This window comes from Corylus avellana, chromosome ca2, assembly GCF_901000735.1.
Source record: "Corylus avellana chromosome ca2, CavTom2PMs-1.0".
NCBI lineage: Eukaryota > Viridiplantae > Streptophyta > Magnoliopsida > Fagales > Betulaceae > Corylus > Corylus avellana.
Genome location: NC_081542.1, coordinates 13,997,824 through 14,016,623, shown reverse-complemented (window position 1 = coordinate 14,016,623; position 18,800 = coordinate 13,997,824). Strand labels below are relative to the sequence as shown.

The following is an 18,800-nucleotide window of genomic DNA, read 5'->3' as shown; positions in this document are numbered from 1 at the left end:
AAACAAAAAAATCACGTTCGTAGATAAACAACACCGATCCGACAGCTATACCATCAAATACAATAAAAAGATTGAGTTATGGGTAAGATTTACAGGCTGTCGGAGATGACGACGTAGTGGCCGGCGGTTTTGGGGAGAAAGATAAACTAGGGTTGGGGGTTTTTTCGTGGGTCACTTGCGTGGGGTCTAGGGTTTTTTCTTTTAATTCCTAACACTTACCAAAGTGGCATCATTTTGGTAAGTGTAAGGAAACCCTAATTTCAAGCAAAATGGCGCCGTTTTGCTTGCTTGTTATAATATGATATTTTTTTTTTCCAAAAATGGCATTTTGGTAACTTACCATTGCCAAAACGATGTAATTTTAAATTTTTCATCATATTTGACGGTAATGAATAACGGAGTGGCCAAATTGCAATTGTTTGGTAGTTTGGGGGCTACTTTATCACTTTCTGAATATTAGGGGGCTAAAATGAAAACGGCTGGTAGTTTGGGGGCTTTTTTATATTTTTCCCAAAAGGGCATTGTAGTAACTTACTTGTAACAAACGACGTCGTTTTGCAGTTTCCGTCCAAACTGACGGTTTTGACTAACGGAGTGGCCAAAATGCAATAGTTTGGTAGTTTAGGGGGCTACTTTATCACTTTTGGAACATTAGGGGACTAAATCGAAAATGGCTAATAGTTTGGGGGGCTTTTTTATATTTTTCCCTTCTATTAAACAATTAGAATTGCACTATAGTTGTTATTTTTTATTGTTCAATTCATCACATTAACTATACTTTTATTTTAAATTTGACACCTCCATGAAATATTTTGTAGTCTATTGACGTGGTGACTTTTCAACCCTCAATATAGTCCTGGGCCACATATGTTTCTTTATTGCCTTGTGAGTATACTTGTTGCCGTGGGAGACTAGTTCTCCAAGTCCTTCACATAGTTGGAATGTGTGAGTCCTTTAATTTTCCTTTTACTTGTGGGTTTGGAAGATAAGAATTCCAAGTTAAACTTGGAAAAGGAGGCCTACGTGCAGTAGGTTTATTCCACCACCTATCACTCCTATATAAGGAGTCTTATATTAAGCCTTTGAGGAGTAGACCAATGCAGAGCCGCACAAAGCTAGTATATAAGGTGCATACAAGGCTAGTAAAAGGTGGGTTGTTGTGTGTGGTAGAAGAGGGCGCCGACTGTTTTCTTCTTGATTTTGGAGGAGCCAAAATAAGAGAGAAAAAGAAAGGGTGCTACTGTGGAGAGAGAAAAATAGAAGAAACCAACCGCCATCGTATCTCAGCAAAAGAAGAAGAGTTTGTATTCATGTCTTTTGTATTCTCTTTGGGAAAGAAACTCTATTGTGTGATAGTGAGATTTGTGTGTATTGGGGTTTTGGGTCTGAGTGATTTTCTCTCTACCATATTTTTGTACTCCATCTTTCATTGTGAATTTCTTCGTGATCGCCTCTGCCAGTGGATGTACCTCACATTGAGAGAACCACTTAAATCTTGGTGTTATCTTGTGTGTGATTGTTCTCGCCTTATTTAACCATAATTGTGATCGTGCGTTTTTTGCACAACAAGTGGTATCAGAGCTTAGGTTCGAGAAATCAAATTGATGAAAAATATGGCAAGTACCAAGTTTGAAGTGGAAAAGTTTAATGGGAAGAACAATTTCTCTCTTTGGCAAAGAAGGATGAAAGATTTGGTGATTCAGCAAGGAGTTCACAAGGCGTTATTGGGAAAGGCGAAGAAACCCGAGAAGATGGATGCGAAGGCTGCTAGTGCAATCCATCTTAATTAATCAGATGAAGTCATTCATAATGTGATTGATGAAGAAAAGGCATAATCAGTTTGGCAGAAATTGGAGAGTTTGTATATGGCTAAAAATTTGACGAATAAGTTGTTCGTGAAGAAGCAGCTATATAGTTTACAGATGGAGGAAAATACAAATCTGTTGGAGCACCTCAACAAATTCAACATGTTAAATATACAGTTGTTGAATTATAGAGTGAATATTAAAGAAGAAGATAAAGCGATACTTTTGTTGGCATCGCTTCCCCCTTCTTATGATCACTTGGTTACGCAATTGTTATATGGAAAAGAGACTCTAGCATTTGAAGAGGTGACAGGATCTCTCTTGTCACATGAGACGCAGAGAAAACCTGTTAATGAATAGGCTGATGGGCTTGTGGCACAGTTTGAGCCAAAGCGCGGAAGAGATAAGTTTAAGGGGAAGAATGGCAGAGGTAAGCAGTCTCGGTCTATGTCACGATCGGTATAGGGTGGAGAATCTCAATCAGAAGCAAAAGATGTGGAGTGCTATTATTGTCATAAGAAAGGGCACTACAAAAATTTTTGCAAGCTGATGAAACAAGACCTAGAAGATAAGAAGAATCAGAAAGGTTCCGTAGATTCAGTCAGTGTGACCGATGGTGAGTCTAATGACAGCGAGGTTAGCGCAAATGCTCTTTTAGTTTCCTTAGGTAAAAATTCTCTTATAGACTCTTAGGTTTTGGATTCTGCTTGTTCATATCATATGTGTTCGAATAGAATGTGGTTCGACACATTTAAATCCTGTAATGCGAGTACAGTGCTAATGGGCAATGATGCTAGGTGTAAGGCCATTGGACTAGGTACCATAAAAGTCAGGATGTTTGATGGGATTGTCAGGATACTCACTAATGTCAGATATGTTCTTGACCTTAAGAAAAATTTGATCTCATTAGGCACATTAGATTCTTTGGGCTATGGTTATTCAGCCAAAGATGGAGATATGAAAATAACTAAAGGTGCTATGGTGATAATGAAAGGCAAGAAAATTGGCAATTTGTATAAGTTACTCGGGGACACAGTTATAGGTGGAGCTGCAGTATCCATCTCGGCATAGCCAAATAATGATAACACAGTTTTGTGGCATATGAGGCTTGGTCATTTAGGCGAGCGTAGTATGTTTGAGCTTCACAAGAGGAATTTGTTGAAGGGTATGAAGTCATGTAAATTGGGTTTTTGCAAGTACTGTCTGTATGGGAAGCAACGAAGAGTCAGCTTTAAGGTGGCATCTCATACAAGCAAATGTGTTCTCGACTATGTTCACTTAGATGTTTGGGGACCAGTGGCGGTGCCATCAAATAGAGGTGCACATTATTTTGTCAGTTTTATTGATGATTTTTCAAGAAAGGTCTGTGTATTTTATGAAGCATAAGTCAGAGGTTTTCACCATCTTCCAGCAGTGGAAGGCGTAGGTGGAAAATCAGACTGGAAGAAGAGTGAAGTATCTGAAATCCGACAATGGGTTAGAGTACAAAGACACTGCATTGTTGGAATTCTGCAAAACAGAAGGCATTACTCGTCACTTCACAGTGAGAGGGACTCCACAGCAGAACAGAGTTGCCTAAAGGATGAGCAGAACACTATTGGAAAAGGCGAGATGTATGAGGTTAGTGTAGAATTGCCAAAGAGTTTCTGGGCTGAGGCAATTAATTATGCATGCTTCGTCACCAGCCAATCTCCAGCTGCTGGGATAGACTTCAAGATTCCAGAAGAAGTATGGTTAGGTAAACCGGTTGATTATTCTATGTTGAGAATATTTGGTTGTCCGACATATGTTCATGTGCAAAGTGGAGAACGATCCAAATTAGATTCAAAGTCAAGAAAGTATATTTGTCTTGGTTTGGAATTTGGAGTTAAAGGCTATAGGCTCTAGGATCCAGTCTCAAAGAAGAAGATTGTTAGCAGAGACGTGGTATTTGATGAGGCCAATATGTTAAGAAAAGGTAAGAATGAAGCACTGATTGAGAGCTAGAAAAGGAAACAGGTCATGGAGGTGGAGCTTGATGAACAGCGTTCACTCACGGACATATGTGATAATGAAGAATCATCAAGAGATTCAGGTTACTGAGAAGATCCTTATTCTTTAAAAAGAGGCAGAGAGAAACGTGATCGAAAAGCACCGGAGAGGTATGGATTTGAGGACATGGTTTCCTTTGCTCTGACAGCTGGTAGTGGAGACTCATCTTCTGTTCATAATGGCATGCCAACAGAGGTGGAATTACTACAGAATGGGAAAGCTTGGGAATCGATAGAATTGCTCAAGGCAAATAAGGCTAAATGGTGCAGATGGGTCTTTAGAAAGAAAGAGCCAAGAGAGAAAGTTGTGTGGCCAAGAGGACTGACAGAGAAGCATGGTAGTCTATCTTAACCAGGTCCTATACTCAAGTTTAAGAGGTTCTTGGACTTGAGTGACACTCATGAATTGTGATAGCCTTTAGGGGCTTGGGCGGAGGCATCAGAAGGAGATTCGTTTTGTTGCGACTTGATGGGTTTCAAGTCAAGGTGGAGATTGTTGACGGGTGACTTTTCAACCCTCAATATAGTCATGGGCCCCATATGTTTCTTTATTGCCTTGTGAGTATACTTGTTCCCGTGGGAGACTAGTTCTCCAAGTCCTTCTCATAGTTGGAATGTGTAGGCCCTCTACTTTTCCTTTTACTTGTGGGTTTGGGAGATAAGAATTCCAAGTTAAACTTGCAAAAAGGAGGCCTACGTGCAATAGGTTTATTCCACCGCCTATCACTCCTATATAAGGAGTCCTATATTAGGCCTTTCAGGAGTAGACCAATGCAGAGCCGCACAAAGCTAGTATAAGGTGCATACAAGGCTAGTAAAAGGTGGGTTGCTGTGTGTGGTAGAAGAGGGCGCTGACTATTTTCTTCTTGATTTTGGAGGAGCCAAAATAAGTGAGAAAAAGAAAGGGTTCTACTGTGGAGAGAGAAAAATAGAAGAGACCAGCAGTCATCGTATCTCAGCAAAAAGAGAAGAGTTTGTATTCCAGTCTTTTGTATTCTCATTGGGGAATAATCTTTATTACGTGATAATGATATTTGGGTGTATTGGGGTTTTGGATTCGAGTGATTTTCTCTCTACTATATTTTTGTACTCCATCTTTCACAGTGAATTTCTTCGTGATCGCCTCCGCCAATGGATGTATCTCACATTGAGGGAACCACTTAAATCTTGGTGTTATCTTGTGTGTGATTATTCTCGTTTTATTTAACCGTAATTGTGATCGTGTGTTTTTTGCACAACATAGTTGAATTAAAGTCATAAAATAATTGTTCAATTTTTTTTTTTTTTTTTCATAATTGATAAGGGGAAAAATGTTACAGGGAATGATCTTTTCAATTCTTGATATGAATAGAAGTGAGAATGAGAAACCCAAATAATTGTCACTTTGATTCACTGGCTCTTATCCATCAATACCTAATTTAATCCCTTAATGCATTGTACTTCTAAAATCTCATTTCACCTTATACATAAAAGTTTTAGTAACTTCTACAAAAACAGTCTGCCTGAGGTTAAGAATAATCAATTTCATTAAAAATCTATCTCAAAAGAATATTTCCCGTCTCTTTGATTTAATCAAATGAACCAAATAGAAGTTTATAGAGTGAAATCGACTAAGCATATGTGAAATATCCCACAAAACTCATGCGTAAGTGATGGAAATTCAATCCATTGAGCAAACTCAACAATTCATGCATAAAAAGGCACACCAGAGCTCGAAGTATGAATTGCTCCATAAAATGCAAGTGACAATGATGAAATTTAAATATGCACTTGATCAAGAGATGAAGACAAGAACCTAAAAAAAAGAAAAAAGAAAAAAAAGATGTATTTATTTTATTTTTTTTAAATGGTGAAAATAAAACACAAAAAAAAGAAAGCAAAAGAAAAGAAGCAAAGTAACAAGACAAGAACAAAACTCAAATATGCAATGCAAAGAACTCTACATGCATTAGGATATGTATGAATATGCAAGAGAACAAATCCTATGTGAAAAACGTATGCCGACTCCAAAACACCAATAATATTGGAATTAAAAGATAAAAGGCAACAAGCATTCAATCGCCAAAATATTTTAAACAATAAATCACGCCGACATAGATATTTTGGTGACGAATAGGAAACCTTTTAGAAAATGTTATAAAAGTAAAACTTCTCCAGGGCAGCCAAACCTAGGAAATCATTATCAGAAAGATGGTCATAGATTACAAACATTAGGAACAATTATAACCCGATGCAAGTCTTTGACTCTGTAAGATCGACAAGCCTCAAACTCGTCTCCTCATTCACAATTTCCTTCAACGTGATTCTCCTTTACCGGACTCTTCTAAGAGGAACGATTAGGCTCACAACTGATGTTCTCTCTAAGCACAACCTTTCACGAAACCCTAGGGTAGAATTTTGTTGCTTTCACTCTCTATAAAGTTGTTTATATATGAGTACATCAAATCCTAGACCTGGACCCACTAAAAACACGTTTTGGGCATAATATGTATGGACCGTTTGGACAGGGTAAGTGCCTGTCCGGACAGGGCCTTGCGATGGAGTAGAAACAGCCTTGCTGGAAATCTTATCCGGGCAGAGGAGCTTGTTGTTCAAACGGCCACTGCTTGGGGGACTTTCAAGTTTCCACGTCCGGACAGCTTAACTCCCCGTCCAGACAGCCACTGCATAGGAGCTCTCAGATTTCTTTGGAACATTCGTTTGATCACCGAATTCGCCAACAAGAACTAACACTATGCAATGTCACATACACCAATAGCTAAGTCACATATGAAATGCTGCCTAATGTCGATGTGCTTGGAATGGGAATGCTGAACCGGATTCTTGCAAATATTGATGGCACTTGTATTGTTACAAATTTACAATAAACTACCATGGTGCCTTGATCAATCCTATAATCCGACAATAACTACTTCATTTAGAGTAACTATGTGCAACAACTTCCGGTAGCTATATATTTAATTAATTGGTAATTGATTCCATGACACGCATCCCATTTCCATCAGGATAAAATGAAAATACAGTGGAACATTTAACTCTTTTTGTAAAAGAGTGTATGTAGCGGAAGACTTCACTTAATAACAAACAAGTTACCTACAATTTAACCCACATCAGAAAATCACGAAAGTAAATTTAAACATTAGAAGACAACATAAATATCCATCGAGTGTTACAATCTAATTAAGATAGATGACCAAGTTGAATCAAAATATTACAAGCTAAGATTAAAAGTACTAAAGCATCAAAAGAAAAATATATCTATCGTCCAAACAACAAAATCCTCAACGGTTACAAAACATCAAATACCACATGAAAAGAAACCCTATGGTTGTACAATCCAACTCTGAACTACCAACCTCCATTATAGCTACGTACTCAAGGTCGTAATCAAATATCAATCTAGCAAGATCATCCAAAGACATCCTTTTACTCGGTCATCCAAGAACCATCATCAAAGGTACAACCAACAATAAAACAACACATGTTTTATAGGTAGAAAGATACAAGCGTAATTGCATGACTTAGTGAATAATAATATACGTGAATTAAAAGGTATTTATGCAGTGAACTCAATCAGTTATCATAAGGTTTATAAATGACAAGCAAGAATAAAATAAGATTCTCAGTTTAAAGATCATATGATATGATAATGCAATATAAATATAATACACAATAATTAAGATAGACATATCATAGTTCAACTCTATATAGTCTATCCAATCTTTTAACCCCTTATTGGTAAGGTTGACGCTGTGCTAATGGACCTGTAATATACTACAGATGCCCTTGATATTGCCTTATACCGTCATGTACTAGCAGCCCAACTGGGTCTAACCTCTAGTGGCCACACTACTAGCAAATGTGTAATGATGACCCATCCTTTCATTGTACGTCTGTCACAAATAACCATTGAATCAAAGGTTGAACAATAAAAGTAAATCTCTTTAACCATAAGGTTAACCCATAAATAGTAAGTTCATGACCGTTATTCTGCATGTTATGGTATATCATGTCATACGATGCAATTTATTTCATAGTCTTCTACATGCATGCTTTTACAAACCCATTATTTTTATTACCTTGTTATTTGTGGCATCTCACACCGCCTAGGATGAGAATATGCTTATATGTATACTCGCACGCTATTTGATAACAACGTGTTTTAAAGCTGTGATGGACATGAGCCTATCAGAACTCCGAAGTTAAGCGTACTCACGCAATAATAGTACTAGGATGGGTGACCTCTTGGAAAGTCTGATTTGGAGGAGCCAAAAGTGAACAATATTGTGTCATTAGGGTGGGGTGTTACATTATTCATCAATCATTTTTCACAAAAATAAAGTTCACACTATTATAAAATGTACTTCAAGTGAGTTGTAAACATGCATGTTTGATACATAAAATAATCATGGTATGTAAATAACAAGTATCTATGTGATGTTTACTTACCTCCGTCGTAATTTTTTGCTGAGCAATTCTCCAAACTGCCACTAATGTCCACAATAGTGAAAGGATCTAATATTAGTCGCTGATCTAGACAAAAATACCCTAAAACCTAAATTAAAATAAAAATGACCATTCTAACGGCTTATCGAACATTCGATTACTGTTTTGATTGTTTGGCCTGAGCCTCAATCGTTCAATAACCTTACTGAATGTTTGGTGATTTTGCAAAATCTCCATTTCTAACAAAGATTTAAACTGCCCTAATTTAACACATCCTAAGGCACTTCTAGAGTATCAATCACGAACAAAACCCATTATAAAACCTTCATGCCAAGAGAAGTACGCCCAATGATTAAAAGCTTAAAAACCCATGATAACAATCCTTAACCTAGATTTACAAGATAGAGTCATCCAATCCAAGGAAACAACCCTAACAGAAACTACACAAGCTCATAACATCAATCCAATAGGTAACAAGATGGGATGTTACCTCTTGAAAGGAATAAACCCAAGATATCCTCCTTCTCTCTACCAAATCTTATCTCTTCTCATTCTAGGGTTTTGAGGTGAAAAGGGCAACTAGAATGGTAGGTCTAGATGTAGGGATGAATTTATAGACCTCTCATGGTCGTTCAACAGGGTTGAGGTGCCCAGGATTTAAAAAAAAAAATTCAAACACTTATCAAACATTCGGGATCCAATGTCGAATGTTCGACATCCCATTCAATTGTTTGAGATCCAACTTGAATGTTCTTTGTTGAGTGTTCAATGTCCCATAAGAATTTCTTGGAAAGATCCAAAAACTCTACCTTTACACACTGTAATAACTCCCGATACTATACCAATTAAAGCATACTTATCACAGATTAAATGTTGGGGGTATTGCACATCTTCTTGTCCTCATGAGAGTACAGGCAACGAGCATGACTCTTACCATCCAATACAAATCTGTTAACCAAGTCCTTAGCATATTTGGAACGAGAAATAAAAATGCCCTCATCTATTTGCTTGACTTGAAGACCCATAAAGTCTAATATAAAAAACAAAGTCAAGTTGGCATTTATAAGGTTCAACTCATACTAAGCTATTACTTTTAAGGAATGCTTGGGTGTATGTACTTGCGTCTTTACCCTAGTACGGTGCGAAGCACCGAACACGAGTGTGCGTGGTAGTGGATTATAGGGGGCTAGTGGTCCCTTGATGACAAACTTGACATTTAGCTTGAAGCGATCAGATCATGACCATTAATTTTGCACGGTCATGAGCATATGGTCTAGTGGTTTGATCTAGATCGTAGGATGCTTATAAGGTAAATCCAACGGTTAGATTTACATGACTGTTAGTAAAGTCGACTATAAGATTAAATTGAGTTTGATCTAATGGGTAGGATTACGTGCTTATTACTTGCTCACAATTGCGATTTAATTGCGATAATTAAATAACTATATATTAATAATAATTTAATTTAACGGTCAAAATTAAGTGTCTCTTTATATTGGATGGTCACATTTTAATGATGGTTAAATTAGTTGTTTATTACAATTACTTGAGAAATTACATGTTTGTTAAAACCGCTTATTTAACATTACAAAGAGACTAGTTTAATAATATGAAAAATTCTCTCTTCTTTTGTTTCTTTCAAAACTTTCTATAGTTTAAAATTCGCTGCTCTCTCTTGATAGAATGAAAAATCTCAAGATGTTCTGGTTTTTGTTTCATCAAAATTGGTAGAGACAAATAAATTCTTAAAGATAGGGACTCACTAACACACATCAAAAGCATTTATTCTTCTCTTTTATATTTCTAATCCTAAAATCCAAGAAAATACAACTATATTGGTGCTTGTGGTAAACTGCATGTGCGTTGCTACATAACCAATGGCTGAGCATGAGTGCTACGCAGTGAATATTAATGTGGATGACTCACAAATTTAAAAGAAAAATCATCCAAAAAATCTCGTACTCTTAGTGAGTTTTGGCTAGCCAAGAAGAAAGACCGAAAGAGATAAGGAGTTCTTAACACAGGTAAACGCTATAGTCTAATCTTGAAATGTCGTATGTCAAGAGACCTGATGACACTTAGTTGAAAACTATGTGAAAAATGCTTAACGACTCCAAAAAGTTGTTTATCACAATTTATGTGGAATTAAAAATTTGAAGCAATAAACAATTCAATCACCAAAATGTATAAAACAGTAAATCACGAAGACACAAATATTTTGGTGACGAAGAGGAAACTTTTTAGAAAATACTCTTAAAGTAAAATCTCTTGGGGGCAACCAAATGCAGGAAATCACTATCAAAAGATTATTCAAAGATTACAGACACTAGGAACACTTACAACCCTTTGCAAGACCTTGACTCTGTAAGATTGACAAGCCTACAACTCGTCTCCTTGCTCACAATCTTCTTCAATGTGATTCTCCTTTACCGAACCCTTCCGATAAACTTCTCAATGAGGCGCAATAGAACTAACAAAAATCCTCTAAGAGGAATAATCAGGCTTACACAGATTTTCTTTCTAAGCTCAGCCTCTCACGAAACCTAGCCTTCGATTTCGTCCCTCTCTCTTCCAAAAGAGATGTATATATATCAGGACAATATACCCTAGACCTGGACCCACTAAAAACACGTTTTAGGGCATAATAGGTATGGCGCGTCCGAACAAGTTAAGTGCCCGTCCAGACTGCAACTTGAGGCGTTGCTTTTGGTAAGTTTCTGGAAGTCTCGTCCGAACGGCCTAGTTCTCTGTCCAGACGGCCACTGCTTGGGGAGAAAAACCTCTTTCGGGTTTCCACATCAGAAGGTCACTGGGAGAAGAGCTTTTCAGAATTCTTTGGAACTGTCGTTTTAATCAATGAATCAGCCAATAAGAACTAACAAACTCCCCCTTTGGCAATTCAGTGACAAAACCAATATGCCGTGACATCTTATCATCTCTCTCCATATTTACTTCGCATTTTTGTCACAGAATGACAAAAGGTCTCTACGTTTCCTAAAACACTCACAAAATACATCAAGGCATATGTGGAACAAGAATATATAAATAAAACTCATGACTACAGATAAAAAAAAATGCATGAAGTATAATGCAAGATCATGAATACACATCAGCAAAAACTTCCCCTCGGTGTATGACTGAATATGAACAAGGGAACAAATTTGCAAATAGAAATATTCATCAGAAGAGTATATCCAATAAATGATAAAAAAAAATTACAGATTATGATAAACTCTTGTTGAATGTGCCAAAAGTACCCAAAGCATGCAAGTGTATCAAAAGATGAATAGACAAAATCATTGTCGCAACTCACGCCATGCCATTATGTACTATCACTATTCATGCTATATGTGTTGTGTGTGATAAGCCACAATCAAAAGTCAAGCAATGGACAAAAATTTATTGACAAAGGAAGGCAATTTAAAACTTTCAAACCATATGAAAGAAATTCATAGTTTGTTAGGTTAAAAAGTCAAACCTTACTGGGGCCTAGTCACCCTCATCCAATACTCTTCCCCTTAATCTCATCACAAGGCTCAAAGCTACATCTAGAATTTTAATTTTGGATGAGCCAAGCACAAAAATTGACACAATAAAAATTTCATTTTTGGAATATTTTGACATTTTGCACATTTCATTTTAAATTTTCTCTTTGAGAACGTGTCTTTCATAATATTGAAGTACAAGATATAAGGGTTTGAGCTAGAATTTATAGGTTCTAGGTTCAACCAGCATTTGGTCAATTTTAACCCACAAAGAAAAATCCATCCTATGCATATGGTTTGTCCAACATAACAATTTTGTCATGGATTGACATTCATTCTTGAGGCTTAAGTACATAGAGATAGCATAAATGAGATATACCACAATAACACATACTTGAATGGATCAATGAAAGTTCATTATAAAGATAATCAACTCAAGCATGATAAGTGTATTGCATAGGTAAATAAGTTAAGAGGATGTCCAATTAAGTAGTTAAAGAGCATTTACGGCATATATCCATCTTAACTCTTCAAACATCTTTGCAATAGCAATTCCTTTCTAAAAAATACAGAAAAATTATTGACACAATAAAACACAAATAAGGGCAGCAAAGAAAAATAACATGTTTGAATTGAGATTACAACAGACAATAATGAATGTCTTTTAGCATTAAACTTTCATCTCATCTTATATGTCCCACTACAAAATAATGATTTGGTTTAATAACTACTTCTAGGTCTTCACAAGGCATTACACATTCATGACCGTTTGATTACCATGTCGACAAAAATCTTGGTGGTCCGCACACAACATCTCATCTATAAGCCTTTCAACAATTATGACATGTGAATTTCTTGAAAAGTCCTTTATGAATTTGCCTCAAAACAAGAATCTCAAAACAACCATGTCTACACTCTTCATACAAAAAGTGTAACCAAAAAAAAAAAATGCAATGCAAAGAAAATCAACATGCTCTAGGATATTCAAAAATAAGCAAAACAATCAATTCTAGGCATGTTATTTACTCACCTAAATTAAGGTGAGATCACTACCACTCCCCCTCAATGGGTGAATGGTATAATCCTTCCTTACCCACTCTTGAACAATCTTATGACCAGATTTATGACGCACATGGGGTGTCAATTTAAAACAATTTGGTTGAATAAGACCAACTTTACCACAATGATGACAGGTGGGAACAAACTTTTGAGAATGTTGTCTTTTATGAGGATAGATATATTTAGACTTTGATCTAGGCAAACAAGATTCTATATCACATTTTTCTTTCTTAGAAGCACCCGTGTGTTTCCAAAGTCTTTAGGATTTAAACTGAAAACAGATTGGTCTGATGTGACCAATAATCCCACAATGGTGGCATGTATGAACAAACTTAGCTTGAGTTTGTTTCTTAGAAGAAGTCTTGGATTTGGGCTTCACACAATTATTCAAACAAAAAGTTATGCCCTTATCCAAACAGACTATATTAGTATTGAGTTCTTTAACATTCACAGGCATAACAAACAAAGTCTTTCTTTCAGATTAGAAGTATATGAAGTAGAGCAAACACTATTATCAACAATCATACTATGCTTGTTATCAACACAGAAATTTTTTTCAGATTATCACTGGAGAATTTTTGTGAGAGTTCTTTCAAATCATTCTCAAGTGATATATTCTTTTTAACAAGCACAGACATCTCAGAATTTAAAGAATCAATCAAGACATGTGATCTAAACAATTCATTCGTCAAAGACTCTTTTTCATGCACAACATCATAAAGCTTATTAGAAACCTTTTTATATGATTTGACCAATTTATTGTAATCATCATAAAGGCAGCTATACAAATCCTGAAGATCAACCTCTTTATTAGAATCAATGAAAGTAGACTAAGATGTATTCATAGCAAAAAGGAGTCAAGGATCTCACTCAAGAATTTAAGCCAAACAGAGTGAACCCGTTCTGATACCAATTGAAAAACGCTTAACGACTCCAAAAACTTGTTTATCACAATTTATGCGGAATTAAAAATATGAAGCAATAAACAATTCAATCACCAAAATATTTAAAACAGTAATTCGCACAGACACAAATATTTTGGTGACGAAGAGGAAACCTTTTAGAAAACGCTCTAAAAGTAAAATCTCTTTGAGGCAGCCAAACCCAGGAAATCATTATCGAAAGATTATTCAGAGATTACAGACATTAGGAACACTTACAACCCTTTGCAAGACCTTGACTCTGTAAGATCAACAAGCCTTCAACTCGTCTCCTTGCTCACAATCTTCTTCAACATAATTCTCCTTTACAAGACCCTACCGATAGACTTCTCAATGAGGAACAATAAAAGTAACAAAAATCCTCTAAGAGGAATAATTAAGCTTACATAGATTTTCTCTCTAAGCTCAGCCTCTCACGAAACCTAGCCTCCAATTTCGTCCCTCTCTCTTCCAAAAGAGATGTATATATATCAGGACAACAAACCCTAGATCTATGCCCACTAAAAACAAGGTTTAGGGCATAATAGGTACGGGGCGTTCGGACGGATTAAGTGCCTGTCTGGACAGCAACTTGCGGCTTTGCTTTTGGTGAGTTTCGGGAAGTCCTGTCTGGATGGCCTAGTCCCCCGTCCGGACGGCCACTACAATATGGAGGAAACTGCACTCTTGGGAATCCCCGTCTGGACGGCCTAGCCTCCCGTCTTGACAACCACTGCTTGGGGAGAAAAACCTCTTTAGGGTTTCCACGTTGAATGGCCACTAGGAGAAGAGCTTTTCATAATTCTTTGGAACGGTCGTTTTGATCACCGAATCAGCCAACAAGAACTTACAATATGGAGGACACAAAATCAACTTTTAAGAACAACGCTCTAAGCTTGTGTGATTCTATAGCTTTGTGAAATCTTTCTTTGTTATAATTTTAATTTCTTGTATTCTATTTATCTTACTATTAATATCAAAATAATTTTACAATAAAAGAAAAGAAAACAAATAAGAGCTACACGAAATATAACCATATATAGGAATTATAAGCCGAATATATATATTTTGCACCATCAAAATAATTTTACAACAAAAGAAAAGAAAATATAACCACAAGAATTATGAGCAGAAGCCAATTTTGCAATAAGATGAGCTCTGGACTTGCTTGCCTTTGAAGGCAAGATTAAGAAGGATTAGCATTATTACCAGCAGCCTACACGTGTGAGAAGGAATCATGCAAGTTGGTGGACGCAACAGGAAGAATCACAGCCACCGAAAGCCCATCTCAGTCCCAATCTTTATGCACAAGAACTCAATGAAGGTGATTGAGAGAATCTGGTATAAATAGACAGGCCTCATAGAATTTTCAACTTTTCTTGTGTCATGATAGCAAGTATTCTTTGCTTCCATAAAATCTGCAAAAAGTTGAAGAAATGGTCAATAGCTGTACACGTCTCCCCACAATTTGATTGTATAATTTTGGTCCATCTATCTTGGAAAGAGTAGCAGAAGTCTACATATCAGATGGTTGACAAGTCATAGCAAGGTAGTGTGATAATAAGAGTTATATGCGTGTAGAAAATATGTCTGCCAACTGGTTAGAAATCTTAGAAACACAGTAGTCTTGGGCTTAAAAAAGTTGCTTTAAATATGCAGATTCTCTGTTGAAATGCTCTTCATGTTCAAATAAAGCAGCGCACTCTGAGCTGTCCCTATAAATAGTCTAGCACAAGGGCTCAATTTTAAACAACCTTCTCCTTCTCATAAAGCCAACCCCGAAACCAAAATAAACAAACTTCCAAGGCAACCCCAAGAACTTCTGAAAATTATTGGACTTACTCATCTTTTCAACACAATTCCATACTTGTTAAGAAGACAGTCTTGAGATGGCAGACAAGGTGTCAAAATTGGCTGAGAAGGGTATTGTGATTTTCAGTAAGAGCTCTTGTTGCATGTGTTATGCAGTCAAAGTTCTGTTCAAGGAACTTGGAGTGACCCCCATGGTCTGTGAGATCGACCAAGATCCTGAAGGCAGGGAAATGGAGAAAGCTCTCATGAAGTTGGGCTGCAATGCGCCTGTACCAATTGTCTTCATTGGGGGACATCTCATAGGATCCACCAATGAAGTCATGTCTCTCCATCTAAGTGGCCAGTTGATGCCACGACTGTTGCATCCTTAAATCACCGGGTGGTTTATCTTACCTATATATATATATCCTCCAATGGCTTGTTGGAAGGAAATTTAAAAAATTTGGGTCAAATTAGTATTGTAGTAATAGTCTGTAGTTTTTATGTGTGAAGTACTTTGTAGCATTTGATTAGCTAATTAGTAGTGTGTAATCTGCTTCCTATTCTTAATGAAGTTTGGCTTTAAATACACCCAGTTTCCCTGTATTCAATGCAATTTAACTCCATCTGTGAAAAAACAGGACACGATATACATGTGCTTTAGTTTTTTCAACGGTAGTAGAAAAATGAAGTTAAATATGGACCATTTTAAAAATTACAGCGTCTAAGCCAAATCCATTGGGTGAATGTGATTTTCAAAGCTTGAAATTTGAGAGTTTGTTCTCTCTGCTCCATACATGAGTTCTAAGTAGTTATTAGGGTCACTAGAATAATGTCTAAAATGGAATATGAAGTCCTAGTCCTAGTACTGGCAGGCAAAATCTCTCTCTGATGTGTCTATTGCACGTGCACTCGCACATGTTCTGTACATGTTCATGCAGGATACCCTGACTGAAGTTGCACAAAATAATATTATAATATGCACAAGCATTTCAACATAATCAGCTTAATATATATATATATATATATATATATATATACACACAAGCATTTCAACATAATCAGCTTAATATATAATATATATATAAGAGTCCTACAAACAAATAAAGAGAAGCGTAAACTTTAACAACTTCCCAAAAATAAAGATAATTTCTGGGAAGGAGAGAATCCAGCTTTTGAAATCCCAATTGCATGCCCCAAATGCATAAAGTGCTGCAAACAACAGAAGGGGAAGTGGGCTCTTTGAGTTGGAGAAAAAAAATGTTCTTCGACAACTTCCTGAAAACAAAGGTAAAATTTCTGGGAGGGAGAGAATCCAACTTTGGAAATCCCTTTTGCATCCCTCCATATGCAAAAAGTTCAAAAAAAGGAAAATTCCTAACTTTCTAGTGTGTGTTGCCATATTTGATTCTTTTACTTTCGGGTAAAGAGTGGTACTACATTCCTTGCCTTTACCTCTTTAAATATTTGTTTTGCTTTTGTTCTCTTCGTTTTGTGGCACTAGCCATGTGGTTAGAATAAGTGTTAGTGTGGGTGAAAACTTTGTTCAAGGTTCACCAGAAACCTCTATTAAAGTAATGATTGAGTAATTAAATTTATCTCTTTTTATCAACTTAAGTTTTTAGGATAATCGGCGATTTAACATGGTATTAGAGCTAAATATCCTACGATTGAATCTTAACTCCGCCAATTCACTCCCATTTAAATTAAATATTGCACATGTTGAGCCTCATCTATTAAAATGGAGTTTGAGCCCACACGTGAGATGGAGTATTAAAGTAATGATTAAGTGATTAAACTTATCTCTTTCTATCAGCTTAAGCTTTTAGGATAACTGGTGATTTAACAACTTCAACCTAGCTACCTCTGTGGTAAAAACAATTTGTGAAATATATGTATCATCAGTTTGGAGCTTGCTAGAATCTTCATTATACTCCTTCGATATCATTGCCACTTACATATACTTCTTTAGCAAGTCTGTCGGTCTTTTTATTTTTTATTTTTTCTCTAATTAAATTTGGAAAAAGGGTTACAATGAAGGATCCATCTCACTCTTGATTCAAAAAGAAGAGAGAATGGGAAATCTTATGAAAATGCTACCAAAAACTGAAAAAATGGTGAACTCTCTAACAATAGACCCAAAACAAAAACAATAAGGCGAAAATACAAACAAAAAGTAGGAAATTAGACAAATTGATAGGTGAATCAGTCCTCTCAATATGACCACATAAAACGGTTACAAAAATGAAAGGAACAGATTAAGGCAAACTTATCTGAACCCCTAAAGTGTGTTAGTTTATCTATATATATATATATAGAGAGAGAGAGAGAGAGAGAGAGAGAGGAGAGGGCTACTAGTTTCTTTTGAAATGGAAACAACTTGCAAGATGACTACAAAATTTGTTTTTATTTTGTGATTAAGTTCCCAGTTTTTTTAACACTCCTAATTAATTATTATTCTTCACTGAAAAAAAAAATAATAAAAAAAAAAGTTATTCTTTACTCGCAGGGATATACAAAACCAGGATTTCTAGTAGGGGCCAAGGCTGTAGCTTTGTTACTATATTAGCTTTTGACCTTGAAGATGGTCGTCACAACCAGAATGCATGTTGCTTTTAACTAAATTACTGCTCATATGATATGAAGGCAAAATGCACACAGATATCAACAAGTCCAATGAGCATGAGTATTTCATTTGTGTACATTTGGTATCAGACTAGACAGGGTTAGTTAGCTTTACAGGCACCAACTAAAACACGCTGCTCTCTGATGCAGGAGAATCGACACATGCTGAGTTGTCAAATTCTGAATTAATAATGTTAGAAAATCTTTGATAAGGAAGATCAACGCAAAAATGACAAAAATCAGTAAAATCAAGCATAATTGGGGCAATATTCCGCATTAGATGATAAATCAGGCATAACTTTTTCGACAAGTATCAGAATCGTGCATATGACCCCAATTCAAAAAGCTTTTTCGATGCGCACGTTGTAGTCAATACCACGTTGGGCCCAAAATCCACTATTTTCCCTTCAAATCACTTTGAAAAGTTATTTTTTGCCATTTTATGAAAATTTTCTTTTCTCATTCATTTTCATAGGGAATTTATTTCCAGCTTTCACCAGATTTTTGGCAAAATCTTTATTTCTATTCGCAGTTTGATTTTATGTAATAATTAGACTTTAACCGTTTTTAGCAAAAAGTCTATTTACTTCAACCATACAAGTCAGTCTTGTGGATTTAGTTCTTCATTCTGAATTTTAA

General features: G+C 36.1%; 1 protein-coding gene across 1 annotated transcript; it reads left to right on the top strand.

Annotated features, from left to right (window-relative positions):
* Window positions 1-3,806: 3,806 nt before the first annotated feature.
* On the top strand, window positions 3,807-15,928 carry LOC132169095 (glutaredoxin-C9-like). The gene is made up of 3 exons (XM_059580180.1): window positions 3,807-3,879; window positions 3,985-4,173; window positions 15,714-15,928. Exons 1-3 carry the CDS (start codon window positions 3,807-3,809, stop codon window positions 15,926-15,928), a joined length of 477 nt encoding a protein of 158 aa, XP_059436163.1.
* Window positions 15,929-18,800: the final 2,872 nt, after the last annotated feature.